The 16,232-nt window shown below is 41.8% G+C and overlaps 1 protein-coding gene and 1 long non-coding RNA gene across 3 annotated transcripts in view; both read right to left on the reverse strand.

Annotated features, from left to right (window-relative positions):
• Positions 1-481: 481 nt before the first annotated feature.
• Positions 482-16,232, reverse strand: part of LOC142256913 (sulfotransferase 2B1-like) — a 119,996-nt gene continuing 104,245 nt past the window's right edge. For both annotated transcript variants that reach the window (XM_075328902.1, XM_075328901.1), the window contains exon 7: positions 482-744. In XM_075328902.1, the coding sequence (XP_075185017.1) occupies positions 626-744 (119 nt within the window). In that variant the 3' untranslated portion in view covers positions 482-625. The remainder of the gene's footprint in view (positions 745-16,232) is intronic.
• LOC142256914 (uncharacterized) lies at positions 14,689-15,452 on the reverse strand. The gene is made up of 4 exons (XR_012727580.1): positions 15,385-15,452; positions 15,229-15,301; positions 15,049-15,143; positions 14,689-14,763 (listed from the first exon to the last, which is right to left on the reverse strand). It is a non-coding gene; the product is annotated as an uncharacterized LOC142256914 (long non-coding RNA).

The raw sequence follows: 16,232 nt of genomic DNA on the forward strand, positions 1-16,232 counted from the left end.
ACATCACTGTCAAGTGCTGCAGTCATGGGAATTCTGACATCAGCTGCCGGTCTCTGATTGGCTAGGAGCCTGTCCTGCAGCTCAGGGAGCTGGTGAGTTCCCTGCGCCTAGTATTCAGGTGAATGTGCGCCCGAGGATGCACATCCACCTGAAATAGGCACTGTTATCCGTGGGCCCCCCTCAGTCTGAGCACAGGTGCAGCTGCATCGGCTGTGCCAGCGGTATGTCAACCCCTGTATGCTATAAGAAGATAATATAGAAAAATAACAAATGACTGCAGGATCAGACTTTGTAATTGTATACACAGGACAATATGGGTCAGGCACTCATTTTTTTTTTCTTCAATTTGCCAATAAATAAACGAGAGTTATCTATAGAAAAGTGAAGACTATTTCTATCTGTACCTCAGGGCAATACTATGTCAATATCTCAGAGCATTACAGGCATATACTCTAACATTAATTACCAGCTCCAGCCAACAAAAGTTCTAGATAAATTTATTGTTTATTACAATGGACCATCACATTACAGCCTGTGACTTTATGGATATTGGCCACCCTTAGTAAACCATGTTGCTCAGTCTTGCAAATACTTTTTGTGTTATATCCAAAATGATGTGATTTTGTTATGAAGTTTGTTCCCAAAAAAAGTTCACATTGACATCCTTCATCTTCTCTTTGTAGATTTTATCGAAATATTCACTTTGAGCTACAGTAAAATGGTTCTTCCAATCACCGGCTACACCTGTAAGTAACAAAACAGAGCGTAGGTACGTCACGTTAATAGAAAGAATGATACTAATGGCTTAAATGCAGTATAAAACTTTATGTCTCTTGTTTGTTTTCAAGTTTTATAAAGAAATGATACAAACAAAAAAATTGTCATATAATACTGTATATACAGGGGAAAGAAAATTCCTCTATATCTCAAAGCTCCTCGAGCTAAATAATGACACCAATGGTAGATAAAATAAATTCACACATATAGGAGCAAAAAATAAGGAATATAATCTATTCCTTATCATACAATTAGTTCTAACTAAATATATAAAATTAATAAAATTAAATATATAAGCAAATACACAAATATAGACATATACAAAAACATACATAGCTATATATATATATATATATATATATATATATATATATATATATATATATATATATATATATATATATATATATATAGTATATAAGCCCACTACCAACTGTGTAAAGGGGTGAAAATACAAATAAAATTTAAAAAAAAAGGAAATTTTTTTTATTATTCTTATTTTCACTTATTGTTTTTAGTTACATTATTTTGTTTATTTTTTCAGTATTCTATTTGTACAGCGAGGTTTTGAATTTACTGAACAGTCCATTATGGCCTTTCTGCATCGTGATTAATAGCGGGAGCAGATACCCAAGGTAATAGGTGAATAGCAGGGTACAGATAAAAAAATAACTTTTAATAATCCTATTAAAAACAGGGGGTGAACACAGACAACAAACACATAATGGTGATAATGCGGTAAAGGAAAGCTGTATAGAACAGCAGTGATTGGCAACCCTAAACCAGAAAATCACTACAGCCTGTTCAACAATAAATAATTGCAAAGGCTGTATAATAAACCTTCAATGGAAAGGCAAATAAAAAGGATTGATCTTACCGGTATTTCTTTTTCCTGGTGATAATGGGATCACAGAGGGGAAGCTATTAAGAGCTTAGCTACCACCAACCCCTCAGATACAGATCCACTGCAGGCGTGCTCCAGTACTCCCTACACGTTTCGTCATTTCCAACTCATCAGGGGAGCCTATCTGGACTGTGGAGCCAAAAGTGAATAGCCTCTTATGTAGAGGTGGACGCCTAATCAGAATGAGGTGAATCAGAGGTTTAAATAGAGGCGGGGAACACAAAAGTGCTCTCATTGGTTGTCAGAGGTCATGTGACCGCATGGGGTACGAAGTGTGTACTGCGCATGCACCAATTCTAGAAGTGTAATGCACCAATAAAATTAATGACAGGATGAAAACATCATCCTGATGCAGCGTTGAAGTAGAAACAAAACGCTGCGTTTAGAAAAAAGAGGCACCGTTTATTCAACAGATTGAAATGTCTGAACACACGTGCGCACCCGGCCAGACGGACCGATAATGACAGCGCATGCGCGCCCGATTGTATACATAGCAACGGGAGCCAGGACCACAGCCGCACGTGGAGCGATCACATGGATAAACAGTGAATCCTACTCGGCGGTGCTGCAACACTGACAGGAGAGGGGTAAGCTCAGAGCACAGAGCATGTATGCCCCACTCGTCTAACGTCGTACATGAGGTACATAAGCATAATAACCTACAATGGTAGTGCAGTTACAAGATGACATCATATGCTTAATGGGGTGCTGTAAGGGCATGGGGGTCACATGAATAGAGGAACCCCCCTGATAGAGTGGCTCAATAAGCACAAATTTTGTCAGAAACAGGTGAAAATCACACCTGCTGACAGTTGCCTATGGCCTTTCTTAGTCCAAATCAAAATTGGAACAAAATAATGACTCAAGGATATTTCGGCAAGAAATATTGGGACAGAAAGGGGCAAAGGGGGCGGGACATCCTGAAAGGGACATGATTGATGTAAATGTAATAGGGATTGGTGTAGAGATAAATGATGACATCAGAGGAGATCATAATGGCAGATGGATCTGAACATTAGGGAAGTGAGGGGGGGGGCCCTATTAAACAAACTAACACTGGGCCCTAGGACAACCCTACCTGACAACGGAGTTAACACATCCTAAAGTAAACGATGCCCCTGTTCCTCAATGGCTCTCCCTAATGTAACTGACACTGTCCCTAAATCAAAGGAAACAACCATAGGTTAAGGTCTCATTGAGCCCTAATGGGGCCTGTGTCTTAAGTGTGAAGATCCACCTACTTTCCTTTTGCAATACCCTCTGGTCCCAGTTGCCTCCACGTACAGGGCGCTTCACGAGGTCTATCTCCATGAAGCTGAGACCAGAGACGTCGCCATGATGTATGGTATTCATATGTGTTGCCAAAGGTGTATCCCTCTTGATGGCTATATCTCTGAGATGTTTGCCTACCCTTCTCCTCATCTCTCTGATGGTCTTTCCAATGTATTCCAAATTGCATTGGCATCTTGCTTGGTAAATAACGCCTTTGGAGCGACAATTTATGAAAGAACGTATGTCATAATGTCGTCCCGTGACAGAACTGTAAAAGGTTTTACCAATTAAGATGCAGGGACAGGCAACACACCCTGAGCATCTAAAGCAGCCCTTAGGGCTAGAGGGAATCAAAGTGGAGAGAGGGGGAGTAACAAAATGGCTGTGCACCAATCGATCACCTATCGATCTCCCTTTCCTGAAGGTACACAGGGGACGAGGGCCGATTGTGTTGCTGATGTCATCATCCATCTGTAGCACCGGCCAATGTTTGGTAAGTATTGATCTAATAGCTGGTGAACTATTGGAGAAGGTTGTGATAAAACGAGTAGATGGTTCTTCCAGTTTAGACTGTGAAGGAATAAGGAGACTCGATCTATCTCTGGCATTAGCTTCCCTGAAGCTTTTTTAAGGACACCATCGGGGTAACCTGTTATGATCCGGAACCATGGAAGACCACCACAAATCATTGGCAAAAGGTGACAAGAGCATTGGCAACTAATCTGGCCACCATCCCCTTACTAACCATCACAACTAGAAGTAGCCGAGGGGTGAACTAACATCCTGTGCACCGCGAACCCAGCCAGAGAACTAACTATCCTAAAGGTAGGAAAGATGAATAACTCTCTGCCTCAGAAAATAGACAGGAATAGCTAGCCCCCCACATTCAAAGACTGCGGTGATATAGGAAAAACACAATACACAAGTAGATGACAGGATTAGCAAAAGGTGAGGCCCCCGCGGACTAAAATAGGAAAGGACAGGAAAGGGACTCATGGTGGCCAGAGAAAAACTCTGCAAAATACCAACTTCCTGATAGTACAAAAAGGCCCTCAGATCGCACGATCTGAACTCCGTCCTATACCAGGTGCCCTTGTCATACCAATGAACAGAAAACAAGAATCATAACAAAGTCAACAAGCCACAAACACATGGACCCAAAGGAGCTATACTCCACACAGAACTGCAGGGAGTTCCTCAACAATCCACTAAGGGGGAAAATCCCTGCAAGCAAATAAACTGAAACCAACCACAGCAAATGACAAACCCAGATAAACAAAATAACCAGACAATAAATAAAGAGCAAGCACTTATCTGGGGAAGATGTGGTGTAGAGCAGGATTAAGCAGGCTGGAGATACAAAGAACAACTGACATCCGGCAACAGCCTGCAATCAGACCAGGATTTAAATAAGCAGAGAGTTAGCAAAGGAAACACCCACTGCACAACACACCTGGTCCAATTCCAAACCATTCCTGGCCACCAGAGGGAGCCTCCCAGCAGCCAAAACATAACTAACATTCACAACAGTATCCCCCCTTGAGGAGGGGTCACCAAACCCTCACCCACGCCACTGGGTCGCTCAGGATGAGCATGATGGAAGGCGTGAACCAACCTGTCCGCATGAATGTCAGAAGCCACAACCCAAGAGTTATCCTCCTGCCCTTAACACTTCCATTTCACAAGGTACTGAAGCTGATGTCTACTGCGACGGGAATCCAGAATTTTTTCAACCTCATACTCCAGATCCCCTTGTACCAAAACAGGGTCAGGAGGCGCTGCTGCAGGAACTGCTGGCTCCACATGTTTCTTCAACAAGGACTTATGGAAGACATTGTGAATCTTAAATGATGCAGGCAGAGTCAAACGGAAAGATACAGGGTTAATAATCTCCGAAATCTTATAAGGTCCAATAAATCTGGGCTTAAATTTAGGAGACGGAACTCTCATAGGAATATGTTTAGAGGACAACCACACCATGTCCCCTACATTCAAAGACTGCGGTGATATAGGAAAAACACAATACACAGGTAGATGACAGTATTAGCAAAAGGTGAGGCCCCCGCTGACTAAAATAGGAAAGGACAGGAAAGGGACTCATGGTGGCCAGAGAAAAACCCTGCAAAATACCAACTTCCTGATAGTACAAAAAGGCCCTCAGATCGCACGATCTGAACTCCGTCCTATACCAGGTGCCCTTGTCATACCAATGAACAGAAAACAAGAATCACAACAAAGTCAACAAGCCACAAACACATGGACCCAAAGGAGCTATACTCCACACAGAACTGCAGGGAGTTCCTCAACAATCCACTAAGGGGGAAAATCCCTGCAAGCAAATAAACTGAAACCAACCACAGCAAATGACAAACCCAGATAAACAAAAGAACCAGACAATAAATAAAGATCAAGCACTTATCTGGGATAGATGTGGTGTAGAGCAGGATTAAGCAGGCTGGAGATACAAAGAACAAATGACATCCGGCAACAGCCTGCAATCAGACCAGGATTTAAATAAGCAGAGAGTTAGCAAAGGAAACACCCACTGCACAACACACCTGGTCCAAGTCCAAACCATTCCTGGCCACCAGAGGGAGCCTCCCAGCAGCCAAAACATAACTAACATTCACAACAGTAACCTCTGTCTTTAAACCGATTTCTCAGGTCTCTGGCTTGGATATTAAAGTCAATAGGATCAAAGCAGTTACGTTTGATCCGTAGATATTGACCCTTTGGAATACCGCTTATCAGAGACCTGGGGTAGCTGCTGTCCCACCTGAGAAGTGCGTTCGTCGCAGTCGGTTTCCTAAATGTCTTGGTTGAGAGGGTACCATTGCTATTTCTATTTACCAAAATTTCAAGGAATGACAATTCCTGTCGGCTACATTGGGACATGAACCGAAGTCCAAGGGAATTGTCATTCAATGAATTCACAAAGTTGGTAACGCTGTTCTGGTCCCCTCTCCAGATCACAAAAACATCATCAATAAATCTGGTCCAAAAGACCACCCTATCCACTTCAAATTTGGAATTGTCACAAAAAAAACATGGTCTCCTCCCACCAGCCCAGGAGCAAGTTGGCATAAGAAGGTGCACATGGGCTACCCATGGCTGTGCCCCTGAGCTGGTGGTAAAAAGAGCCATCAAAGAGAGAGAAGTTCTTTGTTAAACAGAAATCAAGAAGTTGCAAGACCCAATCACTGTGATTCCTAAACTGACACCCCCTTCCTTTAAGGAAGTAGTTGGTTGCCTCAAGACCATCCTTATGTGAAATGGAGGAGTATAGTGATTCCACATCAATACTCCCCGTGAGCATGTCATCATCAAGGGATATACCCTCCAACTTCCTTAAAAAATCCATAGAGTTCCAGGTATAGGAGTTCACAGCCAGAACAAAGGGTTGAAGGACTTCATCAATATAAATTCCTAAGTTCTGACTCAGACTCCCAACCCCCGACACTATCGGACTTCCTTTCAAGGGCTTCAGCCCATTGTGAATTTTAGGGAGGCAATAGAGGGTAGCCAGGGTGGGGTGAAGGGGTAGTAGGAAATCATATTCAGTTTTATCAATAAGTTTGCTGTTAAGACCTGTAGACAAGATAGATTTCAATTCACCCTTGAATTCCGACAGGGGGTTAGACGTCAACCTGCTGTAGTTAGAACTAACCTGCAGGATGTCCAGACATAATTGGTGATAGTGTTCTCTATTGAGTAACACTATATTGCCCCCTTTGTCAGAACTCTTAACAACAATGCTTGAATCTTGTGCCAATGATTGTAGGGCCTGCATTTCTTCTTTGGAAAGATTATGTTTGTGCGACTTACTCTGTCCTAGATTTTCCAGATCCCTGGTAACTAGTGCAACAAAAATGTCAATAGCAGAAACATCTCCCTGGATCGGTGGCAGACGCGTGCTTTTGTTTCTAAGGGAGGTGAATGGACCTTCTCCTCCCAAATTGGGATCCTCATCTGACAGATGATATAAAAAACGAATGTCCGGCAGTAAGTCATCAGGGACACCTAAATCATGACTCAGACGTTTCTGTTCCTGCTGGTGGAATTTGTGCCACCTAAGCTTTCTAGCAAAAATATGGAGATCTTTAACTCCATCAAAAACGTCTAGGTCAGAGGTGGGAACGAAGGAGAGGCCCCTACTGAGTACACACATTTCAATAGAAGTGAGTGGTCGAGATGAGAGATTTATAATCTGTAATTCTCCATCTAGTTGTGTGTTTGCTGGGGAACTGACCTGTTCCTCAGTGAGTAGCCCTGGTCTAAAAAACGAGGGTTATTGAAATTCTCAGTGGCACGTCCTCTCCCACGTCCTCTACCCCTCTGTTTGCCCTTTCTGGTTTTATGTGACTCACTGTCTGAGATATCAGTGTCACTGGTGGAGAGGTCAAATTCACAATTTGGTTGAGGAATGGAGGTGGATGAAAAACAATAAACCTTTTTATCCTTAAAATCCCGTGTATCCCTCACAAAATATCTGTGCTTCCTTTCCTTAAGATGGTATTGGAAGCGTTCAATTTGATTTTGCAACAATGCCTCTTTGGAATTGAATTCTGGCTCACCAGAGAACTTTTTGGTAATCTCTATTTGTTCTTTCAGGCTATTAGTGAGGGAAACAAGGGTCTGTTTTTCTTCCTCTAAGAGGATTTTCATCAATCGCAGGGAGCTAGCAGTCGCCTCTCTTTCCCAATTTTCCAAGAATGCCGCACTTTTATAACGTACCCCTGGAGAAAGAGAAATACGCAAACAACGAGGGACGATTTCTGCCCTGATATAATTTTCAAGGCCTTTCTGCATCGTGCTCAGAACATTTCACTTTGGGTGACTGAAGTCGGCCTTCATCATGGCATTGACTGGCATCGTGTCGCTGTAATGTCAGAGAATGTTAGAGAATTATACTGTATGTATATGATAATTGTGGTTATTTGTAATTTCTCTGTATTCTTCTTTTGGAAGTTGAATATTGCATTTGAATATTGCATTTATATATACCAAGGTGTAATGTGCTTAGTATGTGAGTACACATTCAGATTTTTTGTTATTTTTCATATCATTTTTGTGTTTTATCATTTGCATTTTCATCCCTGTACACAGACGGTTTGTGTATGTATCTGTATATTTCCATATTTATATGTGTATTTACTTATATTGTTTAATTCAATACATGCATTATTTATAACAAACTGATATATATTCATTAATGAACTAGTATCTTATATGTTGATGCAGATATTGGTGGTACCATATTAAGGTATGCCCACTTTAGATATACATATAGTTTCAGGTTCCTCTTTCCAGCATTACGATTTTGGCCTGTGCGCATCTACCCCCAAGATGCGAGCCTAGACTTCTGGAAGAGTGAGGCCGGCTTCTCACTTGCGAGCTTCTCGCAGTAGAGCAATGCGAGGAAATCACGCATTGGAATCGGACACATGTTAGTGAATGATTCAGCTCGCATTTGCGATTTTTTTCAGTCCAAATCGGACTGAGAAAAAAAACCGCAGCATGCTGCTTTTTTGCGAGTTTCTCACACCATTTTTCTCAATGATTTCCTATGGAAGCGTGTTTAAAGAAGGATCACACACGCGCACCAGCGTTCCAATTTGCGAGTGTGGCAGTTACTTCGCTCATTCATTATTCAACAGATGAATGTGACATCACATTTCCAAAGGTTAATTATCTGACACATGTGTAATCGAATTAATTTTGTTAAGATGTTGCAGGAAACATGCATCTCAATCGCATCACACACGCGAGTCAAATCATTAAATTATTCAAAACAAGCATCGCACTTGCGTTGCACTCGGACCTAACGTGAACTAAAATCAGGAGAGTTTATTTCAGCCTAGTTGGACCGATTTTACACGCATAAGTGTGTTTCCAGCCTGATATATGGTTACCACGAGCGTGCCGCCGGCTTTCCGGTCTGTGACACGCAGCATGCGGTCTATCACTCATAGAGGAAGTCATTTCTACGCACTGACATATGAAGGTGCATGCGCCGTATTTGGCTTTTCCCGACGCACATCACCATTCGGATTCAGTGCTGTTGGAAAAGGTGGGTATTTAAAGCCCACTTCCTTCTCACCCGAAACACGTCCCTTGAAGAAGGTTCATGAAACAGACGTCACGTCGGGGTGAGGGACCGATCAGCTCTTGTCATTACCACTGAGATAATTACTGGGCCTAGATTCATGCTTCTATAATTTATCTGTTGTGTATTTGGCCTTAATGTAACGAGGCTCACTTTTCTTCTATAACAATAATGAATTCAGGCATTGATGCTTGATTAGTTATACTTTGGTGCCACCTTGTGGACATAACATAGAATACAGGTTGAAACATTTATTTCCTTAGCATTGGTATTGATATTTACATAGGGTATTTTTTATAAAAGCACTAGTCACTTTTGTCTATATACATCAAGTATACACTTGTATTTACGGAATATAATATTATTTATTTTTTGGGTGGTATATAGTCTCTGATGCTTTTTCTAACATCTTTTATATTTGCAGTATTTAAACAGTGAATTAATGTATTTATTATACTGGTATATGTAATATATTTTACACCTAACTGACTTTTTGTAACAAGTTATAACTATTCTATTTATGTAGTTTGATCTTTATTCACCCTGTATGATGCATGCTCCCCCATATGCAGTTTCTGTACATTCTCTCTTTTTTAATAATTTTAATATTTTTCAATTAAATCTATTTTAATGTTATGCTTGTTTTTTGCTCCTGTATGTGTGCATTTATTTTATCTACCATTGGTGTCAAGTTTTATAAAGAGTAACATTTATTCCAGGTTGCACTAATATGATGAAGTTTTCATATGACCTCGCTCCCACTTGTGTTTAACCCCTTCACCATCCGTTGATTTTCCGTTTTCGTTTTTTCCTTCTCTTCTTCCAAGAGCCATAACTTTTTTATTTTTTCATTAGTATAGCCATATGGGGGCTTGTACTTTTGAGTGACACCATCCAAAAAGTCTTAGATCTTAGAGTTCAGCTCTTGAAAAATGGAGCAAATATAAAAGTGTTGTGTTTATATTTTTAAATATTATATATATTATATATATATATATATATATATATATATATATATATATATATATATTTATATTCCATTTATATCTGTATTATTCTGTTTCAATCTATTTTATCTCTCTGTCTATTCAATTTATCGATCTATCTACTCTATCCATCTAGCTATTGTGGCGCCCCTGAACTGGTCAGGCACCACTGAGTACTGCACCCACGCTGGGACAGTACTTCTAGGTAGTACTTCCTAAAGGCCAGAATGAGGTGTGTATGCACAGACACATAGCAACCAGGTCTCCCACACCTTTAGAGGGGACCCTTGGGTAGTCTCTGGAGGGGGCTAGCTTTCAAATCTTTTCTAGAGGTGGAGCGTAGGGGCTGGGAGCTAAAGTGCAGAGGTTGTCAGGAAAGGAGGGCGAGAACCAGTCTAGTAGTGGAGCGCAGCAGTCATGAGGCGCTCACACTAGTCAGACCCTGCGCGGTGTAGTGACAGTTGGCGGGGGAGAACAGTCACCGAGTAGTCAGAGTAAAGAGGTGCTCCTGGTGACTAGGCACGTACGGAGACAGGTCCCTAGAGCAGACTCCAGTTTAACTATCTGCTAAACCTGCCAGTGAGGGGAACTACAAGTACCTCACCAACCACACAGAGTCCGAGCCTCAGCAGCAATGCAGAGACCCATAAGGAGACAGAGCTTGAAGCCATCTCACCCAGTCCACACTTCCGGCAAATGGGCCAAACACAGGGGAGAAAATGCCACTCCCTGGCTAGACCCCCATGGTACTTCACGTCAGGGGTTATCCGAACACAGAGTGCTAGGAAGGCGAGCTAACAGGGTACCCTCAGACTGGCCCGAAGGAGCCCCTGGTCCTACCTGGTTCATCACAGCAATGCCCGGGTCAGCTCACAGAACATCTGAAGTGAGTATAAACCAGTTAAAAGACTTTTGGACCCAGTCTGTGTTATTCCGGACCCGCTACTCTGTTCACCTGAGCCCCTGGGGCCTGCCTCACTCACGGGAGGCTACATCACCTTGCTGCAGACCCCATCTGCCCCAGACGCCCGTAAAACCTGCAGCGGCGGTCATCCACATCCCTGACCGCAAGCCGTGAGTGGCGTCACGACACAAATAAAAACTGACAGTACATGTTTACCATATTGGAGAAACCCTGTGGCGTCCCTGAAGAGGATCAGCATCCCTGGGGCGACACTATCTACCTAGATTTTAATATTTTTTTACATTTATTTCTGACATCTAGGTAAAAATTTTACATACATTTGTCAAAGATTATGTTAAAAGTGCATTGCATACGGATATCATATGAATGTCACACAGGAGCTATGCGAGAAAAAAATCCATTCACCCGTATAGCACTCACATGTCATACAGATGCTTTGCAAGAAAAAAAAGTGCACTCGCATGATATACAGAGTGCAAATCAAAAAAGGTCTGTGGAGCCTCTGTTAGGAGTCTCAACACAGGAAATAGCCAGATATCCCTCCAGGACAGACCTAGCCAAGGAGTGGCTCTTTTTAAGGAGACCACCATAACCACCATATTAAGTGGCCATTTTAGTCAATATCCAACTCTTTGACGAGTTTAACGATATGACAAGGGAAATACCAAAGCCAGGTATCCTTCCACAGACAGCTGTTTCGGGGTATTGCTCCTCAGTGTGGAGTAGGATTCTGGCCAGGTGGGAGCAATGCCTAGTAATGCCTAGTAAGCTGTCTGTGGATGGATACCTGGCCTTGGTATTTCCCTTGTAATATCGTTAAACTCGTCAAAGAGTTGGATATTGACTAAAAGGGCCACTTAATATGGTGGTTATGGTGGTCACCTTAAAAAGAGCCACTCCTTGGCTAGGTCCTTCCCGCAGGGATATCTGACTATTTTCTGTGTTGAGACTCCTAACAGAGGCTCTACAGACCTTTTTTGATTTACATACTTCCCAGGGGGCAATGGACCTAGGATTTCCCTGTGTTGAGCGCCTTTGCTTGCTGCTGGCAGTGTTTTCTCTGGCTGGTCTCCCCGAGATCATTGATTGTTTTGTCTTGATGATATACAGAGTGACATACGCAGGACACGGATACTAGTTTTTGGTTTGAGGCTCAGAGTGTTGTTTTATATGCTAGTGGGAGTGAGGCCTAATTCACCTATTGCATATCTATGACAGAGCATTTATAAACTTCATTGGAGCCTCATTGTTCCTCTGTATGCCCTAATTTTACATAGAGCTATGTGTTTTTCAAAGAAGTTGCAAACATAAATTGTAGCTGCTTCAATAGATTAAGTATTATGACCTATTATACAATCATACTACAGGGTGGGCCATAAGTATGGATACACCCTGATAAACCCATGGCGTCACCTGGCCTCAAATATTTGGCCCCTCCCATGTACAAATATGCCACAAACTGTAAGGTGATATCAGCAACCACTTCTATTTTATCAGGGTGTATCCATACTTATGGCCCACCCTGTATAAATACATATAAAAATACCATCCTGGAAAAGTTCATACTGATAACATCCAATTATGATCTTCTATTGTGCAAACAATACACAACCCACAGAATCCTAATGAGCGTTCCTTTAAAAGACAATCATGTAGATGTGATTAGGCGCAGAGTACGCTGGAATTCAGAATATACAATAGAAGATGACTGCATTAGGTAATAAGAGGGGTGTCACGCAGAAAAAAAAAAATTCCAGAGGGTCTCTGATAGTAATCTTGCAGGCTATGGAAACCAAGAAAACTAAAAAAAAAAAAAAATTGTTCTTGGGTGCTTGGGAGTAGAGATGAGCGAACCGGTCCCGGTTCGGCTCGAGGTCGGTTCGCCGAACGGAGGTCCCGTTCGAGTTCGGTTCGTCGAACGTTCGACGAACCGAACTCGAACTGCATAGGAAACAATGGCAGGCAATCACAAACATAGAAAAACACCTAGAAAACACCCTCAAAGGTGTCCAAAAGGTGACAAACAACTCACAACACAACACAAACACATGGGAAAGTGACAAGGACATATACTCATGCGAAAACAAAACAGCTGGACAAGGAAAAAGAGGAGGAGACACAGATATATGAGTATATGCAAGGAAACATCGATTCCATTATTGTGCAACTTGAGCCCTGCTCATTTTAGGCTTCCAATCTTGATAAATTGCCTGAGCTCGCCACGTACGCCTTGGGGATCTTGTCGTGTCCTGCAGCCAGCGTTCTCTCGGAACCTGTCTTCAGTGCTGCTGGGGGTCTGCTGGCAGATAAGCACATGTGTCTGTCCACTGACAATGTGGACATGGCTCTCAGAGGACTTTTCTTCCCCTGGGTCAGCCAGGGGACGGGAAAGGCACGCGTATTTTTGAGAGTGCTTCATGCCAAGCATCTTTTTCTTTTTCAAAAGGGAAGGTCAACTGATGCCAATCAAGTGGGGTGTGTGTGGCCCAGTTAGTGGCAACGAGGGAGACTGTGGTTGGAGTCCCCTCGCTGTGTTTCTAAAAGAACCAAGATGAACAAGTCATGGCTCTCAGAGGACTTTTCTTCCCCTGGGTCATCCAGGGGACGGGAAAGGCACGCGTATTTTTGAGAGTGCTTCATGCCAAGCATCTTTTTCTTTTTCAAAAGGGGGGGTCAACTGATGCCAGTCAAGTGGGGTGTGTGTGGCCCAATTAGTGGCAACGAGGGAGACTGTGGTTGGAGTCCCCTCGCTGTGTTTCTAAAAGAACCAAGATGAACAAGTCATGGCTCTCAGAGGACTTTTCTTCCCCTGGGTCAGCCAGGGGACGGGAAAGGCACGCGTATTTTTGAGAGTGCTTCATGCCAAGCATCTTTTTCTTTTTCAAAAGGGAAGGTCAACTGATGCCAGTCAAGTGGGGTATGTGTGGCCCAGTTAGTGGAAACGAGGGAGACTGTGGTTGGAGTCCCCTCGCTGTGTTTCTAAAAGAACCAAGATGAACAAGTCATGGCTCTCAGAGGACTTTTCTTCCCCTGGGTCAGCCAGGGGACGGGAAAGGCACGCGTATTTTTGAGAGTGCTTCATGCCAAGCATCTTCTTCTTTTTCAAAAGGGAAGGTCAACTGATGCCATTCAAGTGGGGTGTGTGTGGCCCAATTAGTGGCAACGAGGGAGACTGTGGTTGGAGTCCCCTTACTGTGTTTTACATGCTTTTAGAAGGGCATGACATGGCTTAGAGGTTCCACTTCAAAGATAATAAAGTCTGGCTCACTGTAATTTTAGTTGGTGCTCCGAGAAAAATATACCATATAACAAGATTTGCTCGGGCACACAAAATGAAAGTCTGAGACAAAATGCTGCTGGTGAAATAATCTGCTTATTTTTTATTTTGGTGCAAAGGTCAAAATTATTCAATTCTCTTTTTTTCTAACGTTTCGGCCCCAGTCTATAGGCCTTCGTCAGAGAAGTCTATAATAAAAGTATACAGAAAGGAAAAAAAGAACATGTTTATAAAGACATAATCATGATATCACACAACCGTAACATGTATAAGAATGATGAATCATGTACAAGATAGGTACCAATAACAAAAAATAAAAATAAAAAATTAAAACAAGACATGAAAATAAAGAGTCATGTATTCCATATACAGTATGTTGATATTTCATAATTTACATAAACATAGGAGAAAACAACCACACTGAGATAAATACGCAAACGTACCTATATGATCAGAGAAGATGAATATGTATGACTCCCACATAAAGGGGATCCTGATATGACTTTATTAATTTGCCTAAAATGTAGACATAGATTCTTTTAGAAAAAATTGAAACCCAACATGTCTTTCTGGGCAAATTTTCTATAGAGAGAAAAAAACCTTTTTATTTCTCTACAGGGAAAGGCGGCAAGGGAAAATCAGAGATATGGTGACAGATACAGAAGCGAGGTCATAGAATTCATGATCAAGAAAAAACTAAAAGGATTATAAGAAAAAGGAGGGAGAAGAATAGTAAAGGAGGTGAACAAAAAGAAATGGAGTGACAACATAGGAAACCAAAATAGATCTGGATAGAGCTACCTTTGCCGTTGATCAATATTAGTATATCAAGAAACGGGGATGAGGGCACCTGTTCCACAGATGACCAAAGGTATTGTGGTATCCACTAAATAGTGCTGTGATAAGAAATATACAAAGTAAGTAGTATGGTGTCATACAGCTGCGTAGACCATGAATGGTGCTATAAAAGAATATACGTACCAACAGGGTATATACTGAAAATTAGGTGACCTCCTCAGAATACAGAGGTAACGTGATGTCCACGTATTGAGACCTAACATCATAAATAAATATAAGTACAAAGGTGCGTATCCCCAGAAAAAGGACAACCCTATGATGATATAAGAAGCTACAAACCGCTCAAGTGTGCATAGATGCAGATCTACATGAGTCTGCTGGTGGTACTGCAATCCTTATAGCTGGTATTATGACTGATGTTATCCTATAAGTGAACTATAGATAAAAAGATTTATATATCAATGTGTGCATACAATTATCTCTAGTAGAGGATCTCAGATATTACACGGTAATACATACCGCCTAGGAGTAAGCTGAATTCTCATGGGCACCACGAACAATAATCACACTGAGGGTTGAAGTACTACAATGTATCGCAATAAGCTGCCTGAAAGACGTACATACAGATCATAATATCAGATCAACAGCATAAGGGCAAAGAGAGTAAGAGAAAAAGGAAATGCAAAAACGTTATAACACACCTGGTATGCTGACAAAGATTAAAGATGAGAGGATTTAAGTAGAGCTCGTCACATTCCTAGAAATAAAGGATAAGTGAGGAATAGAAGATAACCAACAGTAAAAGAAAGTCAGGGAGGACCATAGACGTAACTGTACCTGGGAAAAGAGAAAATCTCAAGAGCATAGGTGGTGACAGCAAACTCCTTGTGAATCGACCTGGTGCACAAGGTGAGAGGAAACCCGCCTTTTTATACAAGCTGGATCAGCTGTGAGTCAAAATATGTGACGTCAGGGCTTGCCGTGGCGCTTGCTGCCCATGCGCGGAGAAACAGGTCAGGTTTCAATTTCTTTGTTTCATTTTCTCTTTTTATATTTATTTTATTTTATTTTAATTTATTTTATTTTATCTAACTTTGGCTCTGTTCGGTTTTCTTATATATATCACAACTTTTGTGTCACTTATCTTTTCCCTTTTTTCTCCCCCCGTTGTTTTCTTTTCTTTTCTC

The sequence above is a fragment of the Anomaloglossus baeobatrachus genome, chromosome 11, assembly GCF_048569485.1.
Source record: "Anomaloglossus baeobatrachus isolate aAnoBae1 chromosome 11, aAnoBae1.hap1, whole genome shotgun sequence".
Lineage (NCBI taxonomy): Eukaryota > Metazoa > Chordata > Amphibia > Anura > Aromobatidae > Anomaloglossus > Anomaloglossus baeobatrachus.